This window comes from Chroicocephalus ridibundus, chromosome 1, assembly GCF_963924245.1.
Source record: "Chroicocephalus ridibundus chromosome 1, bChrRid1.1, whole genome shotgun sequence".
NCBI classification, from domain to species: domain Eukaryota; kingdom Metazoa; phylum Chordata; class Aves; order Charadriiformes; family Laridae; genus Chroicocephalus; species Chroicocephalus ridibundus.
The window spans coordinates 190,595,221-190,615,623 of NC_086284.1; the positions used below are offsets into that span (position 1 = coordinate 190,595,221).

General features: G+C 41.5%; 1 protein-coding gene across 4 annotated transcripts in view; it reads right to left on the reverse strand.

The window, feature by feature from the left end:
* Nucleotides 1–4,279: 4,279 nt before the first annotated feature.
* The window catches only part of DOCK4 (dedicator of cytokinesis 4), a 254,777-nt gene continuing 238,653 nt past the window's right edge, over nucleotides 4,280–20,403 (reverse strand). For 2 of the 4 annotated variants that reach the window (XM_063323182.1, XM_063323181.1), the window contains 10 exons: nucleotides 19,471–19,590; nucleotides 18,990–19,111; nucleotides 18,619–18,739; nucleotides 18,134–18,215; nucleotides 17,824–17,933; nucleotides 16,502–16,669; nucleotides 14,318–14,390; nucleotides 11,640–11,753; nucleotides 10,638–10,699; nucleotides 4,280–7,397 (listed from right to left, as the gene is read on the reverse strand). In XM_063323182.1, the coding sequence (XP_063179252.1) occupies nucleotides 6,969–7,397; nucleotides 10,638–10,699; nucleotides 11,640–11,753; nucleotides 14,318–14,390; nucleotides 16,502–16,669; nucleotides 17,824–17,933; nucleotides 18,134–18,215; nucleotides 18,619–18,739; nucleotides 18,990–19,111; nucleotides 19,471–19,590 (1,401 nt within the window). In that variant the 3' untranslated portion in view covers nucleotides 4,280–6,968. The remainder of the gene's footprint in view (nucleotides 7,398–10,637; nucleotides 10,700–11,639; nucleotides 11,754–14,317; nucleotides 14,391–16,501; nucleotides 16,670–17,823; nucleotides 17,934–18,133; nucleotides 18,216–18,618; nucleotides 18,740–18,989; nucleotides 19,112–19,470; nucleotides 19,591–20,403) is intronic. The other 2 variants (XM_063323184.1, XM_063323183.1) reach the window with 1 other exon arrangement.

Here is a 20,403-nt window from a genome sequence, read left to right on the forward strand (position 1 = left end):
ATACTTTGAAACCTAACACGGTGCGGAATGAAGCTGAGCCGGGGGAGGAAGTCAACGTGCGGGATGTCAGAGCTGGGCTTGCCGTAGAAGACAACTGCATCTAACACCGTGCTCTGCCAGAGCCGTGTGGGAAGCTGCTTAATCCAGGTCCACTGAGCTGGCTCTGGAAGCCCTGCTTTCCCCACGTCAGCTCCTTCTCCTTGCCGCCTCCTCTGCCCTCACCCACGCAGCTGCCAGGGAGACCAGCGGGTATGGCCAGCACAGGTACGCCACGGGCTTCGCTCCCAAAAAGGAGATGGTTGCCGAGGTTGTACTTTTTCTGTCTAAATCCATTTTGTGATTACAAAAACACTTCACAGAGAGATCAGCACAAGAGAGACGTGGGCATGCTGGAGAAAGTTCAGTGAAGGGCCATGAAGAAGATGAAGAGACTGGAGCACCTCTCCTATGAGGAAAGGCTGAGAGAGCTGTGACTCTTTCACCTGGAGAAGAGAAGGCTACGGGGATCTCATCCATGTAAATAAATGCCTGAAGGGAGGGTGCAGAGACGACGGAGCCAGGCTCTTTACAGTGGTGCCCAGTGACAGGACCCTCTGAACATCAGGAAACACTTTGTCACTGTGAGGTGACCAAGCACTGGCACAGGTTGCTCACGGAGAGATTGTGGAGTCTCCGTCCCTGGAGATATTCAAAAGCTGCCTGGACACGCTGCTGGGCAACATGCTCTAGGTGGCCCTGCTTGAGTGGGAGGGGAAGGAACAGAGAACCTCCAGAGGTCCCTTCTAACCACAACCATTCTGCGATTTCTTGAAATGATTCTTTGTGCCTTCAGCCAGGCAGATATGAGCACAGGCAGAAGAGGGGCAGAAAGTAAATACATCTCTTAAGGAACAACGCGTGAACTTGTGTCTCTCAGTGGCTATCCTTTCGCGTTCCGATACTTTGGGGGTGTTACAGTGAACGCTGGAGGTGCTTGCGGGCTTAGCTTCATTCATAAACACAATGAATTCTTCTCCAGGCTTGGGAAGCTATTTTTAATCTACACTCAAACAAGCAATAAACTCACAACTTAGAACTGATCTTCACCCTTTGAAGGTTTGGGATCAAGGGACAGCGAGAGAGCTCTGAACGCGACCACCTCTAAGCTAAGAGCTCAGATATCACTGACTACAATTTTTTCTGTCTTCCTCTTTTTTTCCTGTCTTTTCCTTTCTCTGCATGTGATTGAGAAAAAACCCATCTTCTGCAGGCACAAGAAGAGTAACATTATTCAAACCTACATGGACACCAGCGAAAACCACTGCCACCCCCCAGCATTATCTCACACAGAGGGAAAAAACCCTGTAAAGTACGGGGTAAAAATCCATCACTTCTCAAAAAGTAGCAAATATTGCAGAAGTCAAAATAGATCTTCATGACCTGAAAAATAGTTTTCTCTCTTTTTCTGCCTGCTTGCTGCCCCACAGACCCTGTCTGCATGTTCAAAGGAGCAGGTTACGACTTGCTTTGATTTTTGCCTGCTTATCATCATGCAGCTCAGGTTTTACAGCTATAAAAACTCCACTGAATTATAGCTTTAGGGGTATTGACAGGACGTGCTTCAGTTCTGAGACAGAACTTGGATGGGGGACTGCAGATGCAGGAAAGCTCTCCTTGGCAACATAAAAAGCCTCTGTCCAGTGTGCACAGTTTTCCTTTGCTGCACTTAATGGCCTGAGAAGAGCGCAGCACAGTAATACTTGCTGCTCCATCTCCTAATGCGCTAGCCGAAAAAAAATAGCTGTTTATTGATGTGTTTCGTTCATTGTAAAGTGTATTGTGGTCCGTGTTAGACTGTTTTATTTTCTTCAGGTGGGACTAAATTCATCAGGCATCGGCTGCTTTCGCCCAACTCCTCTTGGACACGTGCCAGTCTCTGACAACGTTGATATGAACCTTTGCATTCATTTCACTGGGCGTTGCATCGCATCCTTGGCTTTACCGCAGCACCGTATTTACAAAGGTGAAGTGAATGCCTCAAAAACAAGCACAGTGGTCAGGCCGCCGCAGACCCCGCTCCAGACATCACCCCTGCAGCAAGCCCTCCTCTTCCAACAGGTGCCAAAAATGAGACTGGCATGGGGGCTCAGAGAGCGGGGGCTGTTGGATCTACGGAGCTCTTTGCTTTGGCTCTACCAGAGCGTATTCAGAGTGCAAGGACAAAGCATTGCACAAGATACATCCCTTGAATAGCAGCCGGCCCAAAGACCCAGAGCAAGGGTCTCTCAAGTCATTTTAGGCTTAAAGTGTAGATTCAACATTTCTCTGCTCCCTTTACAGGAGTTGTTTATTTTCCCTTATCCCACGCTCAACAACTATCTTGAAATAAAATTGTATCTACCTATTTTTTTCTGTGAAAAGAGGAGGATCATGAAACAAGGCAAAGGTTTTCCATTTACAGGGTGTGCCGGGACTGAGTTTCACTCTTTGTCAAAGCTTAGTCCCTGCAGGGACATTACCTACCCCCCACCTCCTGGTTTTAGTGAGTGAGTTTAGTCCCTGTCCTTGAGCCATCGCTATGTCTGTGAACACAAACTCCTACAGGGACTCTGCAGGCAAACTCCCCCCCAGCTTTTGTTCCAAAGGCCCTTGCGATGCTCCCCCCAGGAGCTGTGTCGTGCCTGCGCTGCATCCCCTCACCGACGGCCTTGCTTCTGAAAAGCCAGAGGAAACACCGCAAAGGAAGTTGGTGAGGTGAGGTCAAGGAAAAGCAGCAGCGATAGCAGCCTGTCACAAATAAGCAAGACTGTAACGCAGAGAATCCCTCTGCAAAATAATTTCGCAGGAAACGGAACAAATTGAAATACGCTACTGGATCTAACACCAATAGAGAATCAATGATGTAAAACATTTCAATATATAACCAAAATTTCAGCAGCTTATGAGCTATCAGAGCAGCTATTTCCTATGAAATTTGGACACGGATTTGCTCCCTAAAATACCGAGATGTTCATTGCAAAATACACTATGAATTATGCACCGTGAGGTAAGAAAAATACTGTCTAGCAAAACCAGGGAAATATTTTAATATCTTGCAGGGCTTTAGGATTTACAAACTCTTTGCCCTTGTGATTCATGAGCAGACTGTCATTACAAGCGCACTGAGTTCCTTACCGAACAATCCAATTTTAAAAAATATTTCATGTTCTTTCTTCAGCAGTCTTATCTTACCACCCAGGAAGAGTCACTCCTTCCTGATGCTTAGTGCACACATGGGCTATGAAGCTCTCAACCTTTCATATTCCTAAGGCTTCCACATTTTAGCCATTTAATCACAAGATTTTTTGTTAGTGTTATCTAAAGCAACTAATCATCCTAGTTTCCTATAAGAAATATATGTCAAAAGCTGAATTAAAATGACAGGGAGAATGATAAAGGCTAATTAAATTAAGAAGGAAAGGGCTTTCTCCTACAGAATCTGCTTCAAGGTCAGAATCTAAAGGGCTCCGGTGGTGAATATCCTTTCACACTGTCCCGGCAGATGGGGCTTTGCCCTTCGGCTGGCATAATGCCAAGGCTTTACCTGGATCATCAGAGTGTTGTGGGCTACCAACAGAGCTCTGGAGCAAAGAGCCGTGTCTGTCAGCACCTGGGGTTACTGACACGATGCTGCTACATGCCTCACTGACCACAGTTATGCTCAAAACAAGATGCTTTTCATTACTTGTACCTCAGGCATTGACTCCTGCCTGTTGGTAACTTTTTGCTCGGTCACTGTGCTTTTTACAGACGCTGTTGGACAACCTGCGAACAAGAAGAATGGTCAGGCAGGAGGGCAAGGTGCCACTTTCATACAGAAGAGAAGATACACGCGTAGCTACACCCTGTTCCATGTGAACAGGGCCATATCTGCACTTCCCTGAAACCTTTACTATCCCGGGGTAACTTCGCTTGGTGCTTCTTTCAGGACACAGGCTATTGGCTGTGAGCTGACTTGGGATATCATAATTGAGATCAATCTCACTACAGAGGTATTAGCCCATCATGAGAACAGGTCTCAATTGCGACATTTCAAAGCCAGCCAGCCGGGTCTGCAGTTGTTTCTGTGGCATCCCAGAGGTACCAGCATCTCAAATGCAGTATTTGAATAGAACATCATCTCACCTATTACGCATACGTTGGCTAACATTCAAGCTATTGAGCAGTAACAGCAACTTGTTCTCATAGGTCCTCCTGAACGAGCTTCTGAATTACTCACTGTCATCCAGAAAGTGATAAAACTACATTTATGAGTAATACATAAAATTCAAACGAGACCTTTATTTACATTAGGTTTTCAAGCGCTGGGTGTTGCAACATACATAACAAAATTTCATACTACATTTGTTATAGGAAATCAGGTTGAAAAGCTGATCTACAGAATCAATTTGTCAAAACTGGCTAAGCAGAAAATGTGTCAGCTCGGTTTTAGAGTACTCTGTCAATTTTACACCGTCTGCTATGGTTCAGAGTATTCCTGATGTCATGGTTATAAAAACAGAGCGCTCATGCAGGTTAATTTACAGTGAACTCTCCTAGTAAATTTTACATTCTTCACTGGCTCAGAAGAGCAGGTCAATACTCTCGACATTGTCTCACAAAGCAATTATGGATCCAAATAGGGAGAAAAACCAGGTCCATCAGGAGATTTTTAACAAAAAGAAAAGTGGATTTAGCAAGACAAGGAGTCAGAACTTTAATTCCATGACAAACTGAATTATCATCTCTCATTCTGTAGAAAACAAGTTGTACTATAAAGATTAATCAAGTCCTTTTATTCCATATTAACATTGTGCAGCAACCAATATGAGTGTCTAGGTAAACAGAAACTTCATGAAATGTTTTTGCTGCAAAGCTGACTTCAGTAATGCACGCAAATGATAAAGTCATCAACTCTGCTCACTGCCAGAAATTAAAAAATGGCTTTAGGAGCAAATAACACTGATTCATACTGTGCTCAAGCACTAGTCAACAAAATCTATTAAACTACACAGGGGTGGAAAAAAAATAAAATCAAAGCAGCTTTGTTATCTTACTTGTGACACCTTATTTAAATCTCAGGCATTACCTCTTTATATCAGCATAAATACGTAGCCTTCTACACCTTTTATGATGTGGTTACAGACACAAAAATGTTATAGTAGAAAGCAAGAGCTAGTTCAAGGAATTTCAGACTTTGAAATCAGCAAGATACAAAGCTAAAATTCATATGTTCCTGTTCAAGTTATGAATACTTTCACTAAAACATAAATATTTTAACATATATTAATTTTTTCTGACATTCAAAATTGTAAAGTCAATATGGCAGAATTATTGTTAAAAGCACATATTTACAAATATTCTTTTTTTCCATACATAAAGTATTTGGCATAATTATAACAATCTTACTGCATACACAACTGTTTGTTTCTTTTTCACATAATGGTACACTCCTTATTAAAATTTACCAATTATGTACAAAAATACTTGAACATTTATTATAGAAAACCTCTATAACTACCATCAACAGCTTGTAACTGCTGAAGGTTTAATTGAGAGAATATAAAAAGTGGTCACTTTCTTCCAGTTAAACTATCAACAAATCAAACACACAGCTAAAATCAACATGAGCTTCCCAACAAAAGAGGGAGAATATTTTTAACAGCATGATTTAAAATGCAGTTCACACATCTGTTCCCAAGCATATGTTAAACAGTCAGTAAAAGAAAGAGGATACAAAAATTACATACAGAAGGTGCTTTTTCCCCCCCCCGCCCGCCTCCACATTCCTACGGCTTGGCATTAGCTTTCCAGAGCTCTTCAGATGCCAGTCACTAAAATACAACCTAAGGCCAAACACCATTCTCCTACAATAAAGATGACGGTGATGAACTCAAGGTCAAAAGCAAATCCAAAACCCAACTCCACTGGTACGTATGCATCCGAAGAGCTGTTCAGAATTTTTGCTAGGTTTTTACGGAATTAGTAATGACCTTTGCAATTAGCTTTTGAAATTTATTGATCAATATCCAGTAATTTGTATTTTTAAAGATGTGTTCATTTAGTGTATTGCCTTGGTGCTAGTCAGTGCTGATTCTTGTATAAAAGTTAAATGAACAATTCATTCGTACTTATTTCATACACAGACTGTATTTTAGGGTGAACTTTCAAAAACAGCAGAGAACCTCCACTAGCAAACTGCTAGCTTTTTTTAAAAAAAACAACAACAACAAAAAAACATTGACCGGAAGAATAAAAGTAAATTGCACCTCAAAAAGAAAAGGATGTGTCAGGTACAGTAATACATGAATGGCACAAAACCTTACCAAGGTTCACCAGAACGGTGCTGTACGCTGAATGAAATGCAGGTATTTTTCCATCTTAAAAACAACATAAACCAAGCGTGTGTTTCAAAAATTCCAAACCACATTCTTACAACAGTTCTCTGCAGTATAACTTGTGTTACATCTCAGGTTTTCCACAGACATTTGAAATGACCAACCTCTCCATCGGGTAAGAGAAACAACTTTCAGCCTACTTGCAGAAACATCCTAGTCTACAGGCTACTTTGTTAGAAAGCGTGCATTTATCTCTAGTAGTAAAGATCCAGTCAGTATATTCTGTATTTTGTAAGAAGCATTCGGCTAACTCAGATGAGAGTTATATGGTTTTAGGTTTAATTTTTTAAATAAAAATAAAGTACAAATAAAAGCATTTATCAGTATTCATCACCACGAAATTAAAAAAAAAAAAAAATCCTCTCATTCATGCTTCCTATAGTATCTGGCAACCTAAATTAGTAATTTCATTTCAAATGTGCAACGTAATATTAATAAGCTTTTCGCAATTGCTCAAAAGAAAAGGTGGGCCAAATATTAAAGTGCCTAACTAAACGCGTTTCACCATTTTTAAAAAATGTCGTTTCTTAAACGGTAAAGGATTGGCGGCAATCGCATATAAAAGCGGCTATCTCATAGCTGAGAGACTTTGCGGGGCAGAGGCCTGGGCCGGGGCACCTGCTCAGTCCTCCTGCCGCTGCTGTTTTCCAGGTTGTTGGGCCGGACCAGCTGCGGTTTGGGCGGCAGCGCCGGCGGGTCGGCGGCGGGCGGGATGGAGAGGCTGTGAGGTAGAGGAACGGGGCGTTTCAAAGTCCGCTCGTACACGCTGTAAGGCGGCGGGGTTTTACTTTCTTTTCTCACAGGCTCCTCAGGAACGCTGTAGCTTGGGACAGTCCCTGACGGTTCGCTGCCTTGGCTTTCGAAGCCGGACGTCTCCGACGTGCTACATCGGCTGAGCGAAGAGATGCCGCTGCTGTAGCTCCCCGACAGCACCGGGGAGTTGGATATGAGCCCCGAGGAATGATACTCCACCGGAGACGGGGTGAATGACTGCACAGGCCCCTGCTCGAAAGGAGGAAAGAAAGGGAAGAACAATAATTTACCTGGAGGAAAAGAGGCAGAGCTTTCCTGCACTCAGACTGAAAACACACAGATTATACAGTGCACAGATTCTGACGCTCGATAAACATAAACATTTGTGTCACTGTTTAATTAAGATCCAATAAGAAACCAATAAAAAGCTCATGTCAAGAGTGCCTAGGTACGCTTTAACCAGTGTTCGTGCCAGTAATTCATGTAAGTGGAAGTAAAACTACATTTAAATGTTATCTTACTATCACAATGCTCTGGAAAAATCTGGAAGCCTTTAAAATGAACCCTGAGTTTTCCTGGCTTTAAGCGAAAGGCGTAACCCCGCGCAGGGCATACCTAGTGGCGTCCTGCCCCCTAACGCCAAAGCTCAGGACTTGCATCCCCCTCACGGCTGCTGCTTCGGTCTCGCACGATCCGATTTCACTTCCCAAAGCTTTTCCTCACGGTTTTAGTGCACCGTCATGCAAGGCAAAGTGCATTTACATGGTGGCATCATTTCCGAGCACGCCATAACGCCGGCGTCGGAGGTGGAGCGCAGAGCGGATGCCAAGGTAACGGCGGCTGCAGACAGCATTCTGAACCACAGCTGCTCCAGCCTCCCTCTCCCCCGCCTCCCGGGCGTTCCGTGGACACACCGTGCCATTTGGATGAAACACAAAACAGCACTGCGGGCCCTGGGGATGAGGGTCCAACGGAGGACTAAGGTTGCAAACGGCTGCCCCAGCGGCCTGGCAGGGCTGTGGGGGAAGGTGAGGGACGGGGAGCTGAGGGCCCAAGCGGCAACAACAGTGCTGACAACGAAGAGTAAGGCAGGGGCAGTAAAGCCCTACCTAAAAACATTGAGCAGTCCCTAACTCTAGTGAAGCAATTTCAACTGAAAACTGCAAAAGGTTAGACCATACTTCGCAAGCTGAAAAGTTTTTGCGACATACCTAATTTTGACCAGAGCCATCTGCAACAATCTAGACTTAATGGCCTCTAGCACAGGCTAAAAAAGGGATGGAGAAATCGCATCACAGACCAATTTCTCCCCCCAGTTCTTGTTGCACTGGTTGGCGCTCAGCTGCTCAGCTTGAGGTGAGGGTGTGAGCCATGCAACAAAGGGTGGGGAGGGGGGAAAGGAGAGGGGCATGGCTGGAGAGAGCTGGCTGCACTGACTTTATGCTGTTGAGATAATCTTAGTTATCCATCTAGGACTGGATCCACAGTGCACTGAAAGCAACGGAAAAAAAAAATTCTTCATTTACATCAGTGGCTTTGTACTAAGATGGCCTTCTCCGGCAGCACACAACAGCTGGAACAAAGGCAAAAAAAACCTGAGCCCCGTATACGGCTAGGGAAAAGCAGAGCAAGTTTTATTTAAAGCTTAATACGTGTTGAAGACATTTCAGAAATTGCGAGGAGCCTGTTTAACCACTTGTTTCAGGTTCCATTCCTCTGCATGTGAGGAGGCTGCAGCTGCGCTCCTACTCCCACAAACATCCAGGGTCAAGGTTTTCAAATAAATGACGTAATTGGTGCAAGTTCCAAGAACACTTGACACTTGGATTAAGTGACCATAGATAATATTTAGGACCTTTGTTTTTGTCATTCAGAACAAGAGCAAATATGTGTAAACCCTGCCTGCTTCAATTTAGGAGCTGAGCAGGGGTAAGCATTTGGTTCCTGACGGCAGCGCAGGCTGCTTGTACCAGTAGTCACTAACAGTCTAGACACCAAAACAGTCTGGAAATTCATGGATGCTCGAAGTGAGATCCAGCAACTCTCACAAGTATTCTGGGCCAGCATTCCCCTCCCAAGTGGCAATCCAGACTTTGGCTATAAAATACTTAAATTCTGTCCAGGCCTTTAGAAGAAAATGTTAGGACGAGCTTGAAACATCCCTAAGAATCATCAATACTGAGTCCGTTCAGGAAAAAAGGAAGAGTCTCTCACCTTTTATACCAGATCCTAATGCTCTGAAAGAGCTTCCTAGCAAACAGCTAGTGGGAAATCGGAGATCGGTGCTTACTTCAGCAGAAGGTATACTATGGTAACAGGAATACAGGGCACTCGTATGGCCAGCACAATTGCTGTGTTGAACCCGGACCACTGTGCAGCTTCAAGTGGAAATGTTACAGGCTCATGGGATGACAGGAGAATGACTGTGGACTTGCGATTAGGGACCTCAAGGGAAAAGGAGGCGTTTTGGGGTGCCACTTTCCTCCCCCACAAGAGATGTGCGCCTCTGCAGCATTAGTTAGGCATTGGGTAGCTGAGGGACCACTTCAGCAGGGCTGTCTCCCTCTGCCCTTGCACCCGAGTGCCTGAAGCCCCAGTCACGCTCCTTTCTATCTGCTCTCCTTTCAGGCTGTTGACCCTCATGTCTCTAACGGCAGAATTATCCCAGCTTCCATGGGGTGGTAGAGGCTATTCCCAAGACTAATGTTGTGCAGTCTGCCAGTACCGGGGTTTGCCTGGAATATGCAGGCTGCGTGTTCCTGTCCTCTAGTGCTGTGGGAGACACAGATATCCTGTTCTAACCAAGAAGTTGTTGTGCAACAAGCAGGTACCAACACATTCAAATATCTTAAAACAGAAACGAAACCTGCTCAGTTTAGCCTGGATCCCCAGTTGCTATGAGTGTTTAACTGCCGGAGAAGAACCAATGCTTATTCACAGCCTGTGCTTAACGCTTCCTACTGTCAGGCTTCAAACTACTTCCAACTTCTTACACAACCTTGCTGGATCGTTCTGCAGAGGAAATGGACATTAAGATGACTGAAGCAGGGGTTACTCTCTAACACACCCTCTAATCCAACAGCTCTAGATGCTAGAGGAGTAAGAGTGATGGGTTGCACAACAGGTTCTCCTTATCTGGCATCTGCCCTTTTGCCACTGTTGGAGATAGAATTCTGGACCAGGCAGACCATCAGGCAGCTCTTGTATTTCTTTCTTACACTCCCTTCTGTCCACTGACTGAGGTGAACTTGATTATATTGAGAGGCTAAAGAGTCTGAAGATTAGGTTTCTTCCCTGCAGTTTTGACCATCTTCAGAGCTGCCGTAATTTTTATGGCTACTTACTCTTGTGAATGGTTTTTGTATAGGCATACAATAATAAAAGGAAAACATAATATAATCCCAAATAATGTATGTTAAATATATACTGTCTACCCAACAATGCATATGACCTGTCCCACAAAGGCAATTCACTGTAATAAGACAGTACCTTCATTGGTGATCTGCCAGCAGGAGAAGGGGAAATGGAGGCTATGTGTCTTGCTGGTGATGCTGTAAAGTTAGAAAGATTTCAGTGCACTCTTGGTATTACAATTTTCACTAAGAAATCTTTTTAAGTGCATAGGAGATCATTCTATACACAAGCATTATAGTTTCCCTCTAGGTACTTGCCTGATGGCTGCAAATAGTTTTAGTTTTTGTTTATTTTACTTTGTTCTCAGGATTATCTTGCAGTACAACCAATAGGAAATTTCTGCATCCATCTTCTCTGACAAATTTTGTATCACTGTAACTTGGTTTATATCCTACCAAACGATGAGGATTCAAAAAAGTCCATATAATAACCTGTCCCCCCTCTTTTTCTTCTCTTAGGAAATGTATTATGTATTTGTATGTCAAATAAGAAGAACAGACAATACATAATGTACTTATATCAAACATTTACCTGTAAGTGTAATGCAAACATGCCTGGACATACTTTGAGGCATAAGTCTAAAACACAAAAAGCATCTTCACTCCCTTGAGAACAATTATATTTATAGGATCACTTAACCAGTCCTTCTTTTAAATGGAAATTAATCTTTTGAAAGGCAAATTGGTTATAGCAACAGAACTCGTGTACTTCCATGCTTGCTGTGCATTTTCTGGCCAATAAGACTCTTTGTGGTTAATGATCATTTCTGATTGCTAACATCCAATTATCATAAGATCAAAAGATTAAATTTTATTATCCTCCCTAGTACCAGCATGAACTGTCTGAAACTACACAGTTATTAAGCAAAGGGGCAGAGCATTGAAAACAGAATGCTAGAGAGAACATGTCATGAGATGAAAATACCTGCGAAGGCATTTCTACAGCCTTCCATGAACGTAATCAAATAATAAATAAACCTGACCAAGAAGTTAAACATTAATCAGAGTGGAAAGAATCTAAGCCCTCAAGTAAACATTTTTTTTACTGGAGCTTAACCTGAAATGTCCATTAACTCACCAGTCTGTGCAGGTCTTGGTGGTACAGGAGGAGATATAAGCTTTCCACTTTCTGATGTGTTTCTGGCTTCCTTCCCACTGTCCAGGCTCCAGCTGCTGGGAGTGGTGTTTACAGCTGGAAAAGAATGAAAAAGCCGATATAGGCGTCAACACTTCTAGCTCTCTGACTTGCCTTTACCCATGAGGGTAAAAATAACAGAGTGAAAATGTTAAACAACTTAACAAGCCTGCCTGAAAGGCTCTCATGATTACATCAGTATTTGAAAAGCTCTTAAATAATGGCTGTCGGTCTTCTGGTTGCCTCATGTATGCATCTGGCCCTCAGGTCAGTTTGGAATTGTGTAGGGTTTGGACCATCAACAACAGCAGGAGCTGAGACAGCACTCTGGTGCACTGCAAATCCAGCCACAAAGGGAGATAAGCTTGAAGCCTGTTAATATAATCAGTTTATCTTTGCACCAGACTCCTATTTAAAGGTTTCTAGGCAGAGAGGAAAAGACTATTCCTAAACCGTTTCCATTAACTCATTTTATATACAGAAGGGACTAGAGAAAGGAACTCGCCAAATTCCAATCAACCTCCCTCAGAAAGCTTTCAGTCCTAACAGTCTTTTGTTGCCTGCACAGACTACAAATTCAGAATTGAAAGAAAGCGGAAAGAAGGGTACAAAATGGAGGGAGTAAAAATTTAAAGAAATGAAGATGGCTGGAAAAGAAAAGAAAAAAATTATTGAGGACTAAGAAAAATTATATACACTGTAACCATGATCAAGGATCTTTACTTGATCAAGTAAACTGACTATCACTTTGAAATGTTTAAAACTGGATGTTGCATTTGTCTGTGTGACTTTTACCAAATTCTATGACTTTATAATTGAACAATCCCATAGGGCCTGGAACAGCTTACTTAACAGAACTGAATTATCTCATGTTATCAAGTAACCAACAGGTTGTCAGATAGACAGGGCATTTAACACGGACGGGACAAAAGGTAACTTAAACCCTACAATTTTTCTGACATGTCCTGTAAAAAATGGAAAAAACCTGCTTCAAACCTCCCTCCTTCCCCCCCTGCAAAAAGCACCACCACCACCCCCCCCCTCAAAGCCTCAAACCTCTTGCCTTGCCATGACAGTTTCCTTCTTGTGTGCTTATTTCATAGTTGTGAGCAGAGAACCACATGCAAGGACTCCGTGCTCGTTTACAAAGATGAAGCGAAAAGCAAAGTATTGCTGCTAACCGATGGTATCAATTATTATCAATTATCAATTATTATCAATTATTATTATTATAATAAAATATTATTATTATTATTATTATCAAATATTATCAATTATTATAGCAACACCAAGGGCTCTCAGGACTGTAATCCCACTATACCAGTATATACCAAACTTAATACAAAAAGTAAAGTACAAATAATATTTGTTTCGTAACTACAACAATATTGTTATACTATAATTGCACATTAGTTGACCCTGAGAACAGTGCACAGAATGATCTCTTTTCTAGAGGATCATTTTACTTTTTTATTGCCAAAATATGCAATACATTGCTTGCTTTTTATCGTAGGCTGTCACCTAGCAGTATGGTTTTACCCTCATCCTAAAAATGGCTTGGCACCAGACCTGGGTACTTCAAATGCCTGAATCTCTTGACAAGCCATTTTTTCTTTTAAGTCATCCAAGCAGTCAGTTCTTTGGACTGCTAAAGTCTCCAGCAGAGAATATTTTATTTTAACAGCTCCATAACGTACTTGGCTGCGTAGGCCAGTGGAAAAGTTTTGTCATTTCCATGTTAAATTATTTCATATGTTTTTCAGCCCTGTGAAAAATTCCACGCTTGAGCTTTCATAAAAACTTGGACACAACAATACTTATAAAAATCAGCTCTTATTGATGGAAATCTGACTCCTGGTCAGTTCTTGTTACAGCATATTCTTAAAAAAAATGTATTTTCAATACACCTTTTTTACTGTCTACTTTATTCAGGGTACCACAAAGGGCAGCACATCGTGAAATGATGGAGCATATTATGGATGTGGAGCACGTAATGAAATCTTGGCACAATAACTGTGCCAACAATACTGAATTTCCCCATGTGCAAAATTACAAAAGGCAGTATTTTGTCTATGAAATTCATAGGTTTCTCATTTACTCTAATGAAAAAACCCACAACAAACAAAACCCCCCAAAAATAACAAACCACAAATTGATATTTTCTCTTCCATCAAAGCATAACCAAAAGCACGTTGACTATTCGGTAAAGAGGACTCGCAGATACCAAACTTCAGGATTCGATCCATCTCTTTAGCTTCTCTCTGCCCCTGTCTCCAGAAGTTCATGTCCAGGGTTCATCGCCCCACACGTCTCTCTTGAGAAGCAGAAAGGACAGCTCTCACAGGCAGCCTGCAGCTACCTTCTGCTCCATCACCCCTTCCTGCAAACTTCTGGGCCCTTCTGAGTGCAACGCTCAGTTCAAAGAAACACCACGTTCCCCCCCGCTTTTTGGCCAAGTGTTTTGAAACTGAAAAGTGTTAGCATAATTTAGATAGTTAGAATGTTTTGAAACTTTGAGATGACAATATACGCTCAAAACAATTAGGATTCTACAGGAATATGACAGATTAATTATCTTTTCATTGCTTCCCAGATTGGTATGGTGCAGCATTTCTACTCACATTTGTCGGGACCTGGCAGATTGGAGTCACTTCGTGGCAAAGCACCATCTCCAATATGATTAAACAGCATTCTCTGTAAATTGAGAACAGCACAGTTTAGGCATAGCTGCTGCTGTATTTCAGTAACCTTTAAGAAAACAAATATCTTTGTGTTATTATCCCCACCACACAGGTCTACTTTGGGGGTAGAGAGATAAATGTCACTTAAGAACAGAAATAGTTTAATAAAAATACGTGTCTACAAATAGGGAGTAGACCAGTTTTCTGAAAGCTGTACACACTGGAATCAAAGGGAGGATTACTATGTACTGAGTTCTGACAGTTTCCAGCTCCCTAAAAAGACAAAATAAGGCTCATTCCTCAAGTGGTATCTTGATAGATTACTAAACAAGTGCAGCGATAGATCTGCAATAATTTCGTTGCAGAATCAGGATCTGAACAAGGTTTGATGTTTGACAATATTCAAGTTATGGCTGTTATCTTAGAAGAGCATTGTGTATTATTTCCAACCCTGACTTTTTTTGATAGCAGTGTTCTTACTTCTCTTGTGGATAAGAAACACATAAAGTGTGTTTGTCTTTCCTTTTCTGAATATTTATTTTTTTTAAAAAACACACAAATTTATGAAACACTTTAAAACTTCTGCTAGTTATTTCTTTTGGCAGCAGTCAAATAATCTGTGGGTCACTAGTTTGTCTTCATAACAGTTGTAAACAGCGTACAGGTAATGCCGTATGAACAGTAATTTGGATGTACTTTCCAAAGGCAATGAGAACAGATAAACTTTACTTTTTTGTTTTCCCTTTTTTTTTTTTTGTTTTAAAGCTAGATCAGACAATCAGTGAAGTCCAAATCAAATCTCATTCTTGTATCTCCTTCCAGTGCTCACAGAAGACCATGCCGAGTCAGCGAGGCACTACGCTGTGGTTCCACAAGATGGCAAACCCAGCTGCAAAATAATGAACATCGATCTAACATGTTGCGGCTCCGTGTTTCAAAGTGAGGAGCAAATACTTGGCTAATTAACTTAACGTTAGGTTTGCCTATCTATGCTGTACTACAGTCATACTGGATCGAGTAATATCTGTTTTCCTGGATTTAATGTTAAACTGAGCGGTGTAACTACGTGTGTACTCTAACGTGACAGAATATGTCATCCCATGTTCCCGCCTGGTCTGGATTGAATGTTCACTGCCTGGTGAGTCCGCAGTGCGCTAGGATCTGGTGGGCAAGTGTTGATATCTGTTTTCTGTTGTGAAGGTAAAGAGCAAAGGCTGAAAAAGCAACTGAAATTGGAGGAGATAGAGAGACAAAAGCTGAATGAAATACAAAGAAACGAGGACATACTAAAACAATGAAATATAAAACCATATGGAAGAACAAGAGCAATCACAGGGTGTTTAATGAGACGCAAAAAAACCCCAAAACGGTAAAACCCCAAAAGCTCCATTAAGAAGAACAATAGTGCAAAAACCAAGGAGGCTTGTTGGCCAGTCAATGACAGCAGGCATTCCTCTTCAGAGCATGGGAAGAGCTGGAGAGACACTCAGCCAGAGTTTAAAAAGCAAGCACAAATGGATGTTGACTGAAAACAGCTGTACATAGATAACCTTGAGCATCAATTTCAATGAGGGAAGCGGATGCAGTACTGCTGTGGTCTTGTTCTATGAAGTCCATCAAGCTTCCTTAAATGAGGTACCTACGGCCTGAAAGGCTTGATTTGGACTTGAAGTGCAGGAATTTGCCTGTGCGTCTCATCTTTCCCGGTTGAAAAAACTATTGTGAAAATTGCATTCATTAAGACATAACATTTATAAACGGGTGTTCCTTTCCTCATTAACTCAGTGTGAAGCTCCAATCAAGACTATTAGAATAAAAACAGAAAGAACAAGGAACAGTTTAGGCTTCAAAATTCTAATGAGAGTTGCAGGTCTCTCTAAGATATCTCCTACAATTGTCCTGAGGATTGTTTTTCCCCTTCTTAATCAGAAGGCAGAGAATCAGAATTTGGTTTCTGATCACAGTCTATTTTTACTGCTCAGGGAATAGAGCGAAAGAAAGAAATTGCACCTTTCCCCAGAAAGATATATCCTCATTTATGGTTATGAGGGCAGAAAGAAACTGTCAGACCTTCTCATCTTTGAAACATACTTCACTGTACGAGCAAGATAATTTTCTACTTACCCTATCTTGGGACACTGAGGGTAGAGAGAGATTGGGAGATTTTCCTGCCGGGCGAGTCTCAGAGAGAGTGGAGACTGGGACTACGAGCTCCTCAGCCTCTCTTATCGAATCTCGGGTAGAGTGGGGGATAGAAGTCGCATTCCACTTGGTAAAGCAAGAGTTTGCGGTCTGGGAGCAAAAATGGGATAATTTTTTCTTTGCGGCAAACTGTAAAACCGCTGTATTTAAAGAACATCTCCTGGTCTTTCCTGTATGTGGTTTGGCTCCACTAACACTAAGAAAGTGCCCAGTAGATATATCAGTAAGTAGTTCCCAAGAACTGCCCTTAAGTCTGGCTAAACCTCTGTATTACTTCATAAGCCCTCAGGTAACAGCATGAGGACTTAAACAGAAAAGAGGAAAAAATTAAATCAAGAGCCAATTCAATAACTGAAGAAGCAAGGGACAAGAATACAACTAAGGAGAAACCAACAAAACATTTCTAAAATAAAGGATCCTGGACTACCAAGTTGCTTTGTATCAGAGGCAAAACCTCTGGTGGAAATGAGAGTGTTGAGAGGAGGGCCTTTTACACTGTACTTATGTTCTTGTCTTTCTCAGCTTCAGCAAGAGGTGCACTGTATGATGGCATGGATTAAAGCAGCAACTGTGTTAAAGAAAAGCACTTTAGGAAAGTAGGTCCATTAAGAAGAAAAGATGAAATAAGGATTCAAAATTGACCAGCTCACCAAGCCGATTTTGCATTTCAGATAACTCAAAAGATACAAGTTTCATACAGACCTATGTAACAGTAATTTTAAGGTAAAAACTCAACTAATTCTTTTCTCTGGAATAACAAAATGTCTTTATTTTCTGAAATTACACTGAAAAATAGGAACTGCCACATGGAGTGGGTTATTATCTCACAGTGGCTAGGATTAGCTATTTTAGAAGAAATAAAGGGGAGGTCAACATGGACAACTGCCGTGATAACAATTTTTCTTTCTTTCTTCTTCCCTAGATTGAACAAACGCTGCAGTTTCACACAAGCAGTCTGTATCACCTGGTAAGTCTTTGCGTCTCTCTCACTGCAGTAACCAAATATTAAAAAGCAGCTCTAAACCTAGACAAAGCAAGCAGAAATGTGATCAAGCACCCTGTATTCTATTCACATCTCTCTCGTGTAAAATATTTTAGAGTATTTGCTTATAAAAATAAAAAAGAAAAAAAATCCTTGAAAATTAACAGCAGTGAGCACACGCTGAATCTGCTCGAAGTTCAACAAGCACCTTTATCATCTTCTTAGCTACTTGTGTTCAGGGGACTCCCAACAAGCTTCCTACCTGGGAGGTTTCCAAAGGAGTAGGGTAGATGGCACTGCAGGGCCTCTCTCTGGGGGACAGGCAAGAGTTTTCTCGCGAATGCTTATGTTTGTCAGACAACAGTGGAGATGCTAGAATATAAATGTGTCAAGCGGTTAAATTCATGCAGTGAAACTTGAACCTTTCAATTCAGTCCTCTGTCCCCAATAATTCCTATTCTTCAAACAATTGGCTAAATTTGATGTCTGACCAGTGATATCACGCAGAAATTCAGCTGTGTAATGTGTCAAGAATCATTTAAAGCGGTTTACCACAGTAGATGAGCACTGACCTCTGGCACTAGATGGAGCAGAACTGGTCACATTAGGTGAAGCAGAATGAGTAGAACTCAGGCTTGAGGTAGACGGACTGGGCTGTGTATAGAAGAGATGCTGCTGTTACCACATCACACTTTCTAGTTTGCAAAACAAAAATTTATCACATACCTTGGACTAAAACAAAGAACTTGTAATTTGTTAGACCAGTTTCTCAGTATTTAAAAATAGCAAACCAGTATAAAGAGCATTAATATAACTACACAAAGATGCAGTAAAATATCAAAATAAATAGAAATATAATTAATGAAGAAGGAATAGTTACATTAAAAATTGTTCTTTCTAAGTTAAGGAGGTTAACAGCCCATTTAAAGATTTGTTTTTTAAAAGAAGTATCAGCAATAACTTTAAGATTTCGGAATGAAATAATAGAAGCATTAATTTAGTAAATAGCCTTGTAAGAAAGATTCTGTTTAGTTTGAAGAATGACAATAATTTGTACCTGCATGTTAAAAACTTCATCGGAGCTTTCTGATTGCCCAGTGATATTGCTGACTTCAGCAGAAGCTTGGGATGACAGTGATGAGGATGAATACCGATTGACAGCTGGGTAACTCAAGGGACTATTAGAAGAATAAAAAATGGTTAACTCTAGTTGCCATGTTTATGAATCTCCACAGTTTAATTTGGATTTATTGGGGGGGGGAGGAGGGAAAGAGAGAGAGAAAGAGAGAGAGAAAGTGTATATCTATCAGCTCTTCATGACTGAACATACTTCAGGCTGACCATATAAGGAAGTGTGCACACAATAAAAGTATTTTATGGGTCATCTGTGAGTAGCAAAATCTATCAATTTCTGGTATTTTAACTTGCCTGCGTCGTGGTATTACCCTGGCACCATCAGGACTCATAGAAACAGGTAGGGAATTTCGGCATACACGAGGACTTCCATTTGGGAAATGAACAGGGCTAGCTTGTACACAGGCAGAAAATTCCTGGTGAGTTGTTAAAAGAAGGTTAATTAAAATGGACATAATATCATGAAGCATTTTGTAAGATACAGTCAGTCAGCTGAATAGCTACATCTGCATTTTGGATCAGCTTCATCATTAGTAAGAAAAATATTTTAACTTTTTGCTGATGATAGTTTCTCTTTAGTAAAATGTGACTATTTTTCTCTGCGCTGTGTGGAATATTTATTAATTTTCTCTTCACTATGTGGTACTGTTAATGCTACAAGATGTAACGTGGACAAACAACCAGAAGATGTCACTATTTGTTGCTTAGGAAAATTAAACAACCCTTAACTGCAACTAAACGGTCTCCTGGTTTATCCATGCACCTGCTCATGTACCTGTATTCCCAAGCTCGACTTCATCACAAAGAACTGATCCACCAGCTTTTTGTGCAACGGCCTCATGTCCTGTGGCACCACCTTCTCGTGCACCGCCAAGCCGAATTCTAGAATCTGCGCCTGCAGAAGAGACAGGACAAAAAAGGGGAAAAATACATTTTTGATCAATTTTCTTTAAGCTTTCATCAATTAATAATAAAAAAAAGCCAACAAAATGCATGTTGTATTAAAAGCATCTACCTAAATCCCTGACAGACCTGTAAGACCAAACAAGACCTAAGACCAAAACCAGTAATACACAAGTGGATTTATGCCTCTTCTGATTTTACTATCCAACTTTCCCAAAGGTTTGGCCTATGTGAATTTAATTCTAACATAAAACCCACTATGGATAACATAGTGAAAAATCTGCCTAAATGCCAGCTTTACAATGGAGCAGTTCTAAACCCTAAATGAAAGCTGTTTTCTACAAGAACAGTCATAAAATGCATGAAACAACAGCAGTGGCCACATCCGCCAGAGAGCTTGTAATATATTTTCAATGAAATCCATGGCTCCCTATCCTATTCCAACTCCCCAGAGACCTCAGTAAGTGGTGGCTTTATGTATATTCTTGACGCAAGGCATGAGAGGCTTCAGAATAACATTGCTAAAACTCTAATCTTGCTCAAATTTGGTCACCGGCATTTGAAATACTGAATTGGCTACATGAGGAATCAGATAAACTCAAAAACAAAATAGCTCCGCTATGCTGTAATACCTTTGGATGGGAGCTGCTAGCTGACGTTTTGAGGCAGCCTGCGAGCGGGCACGCAGCTGCGCAGCATCACCGGCCCGAGGTCAGGACTGCAGCACATCCATCCGCACACGCCGCCACCCCGGCCCTTCCGAATGCTCCCCGTTGTCTGCTAAATCATCTCTGGGTGCCAGACG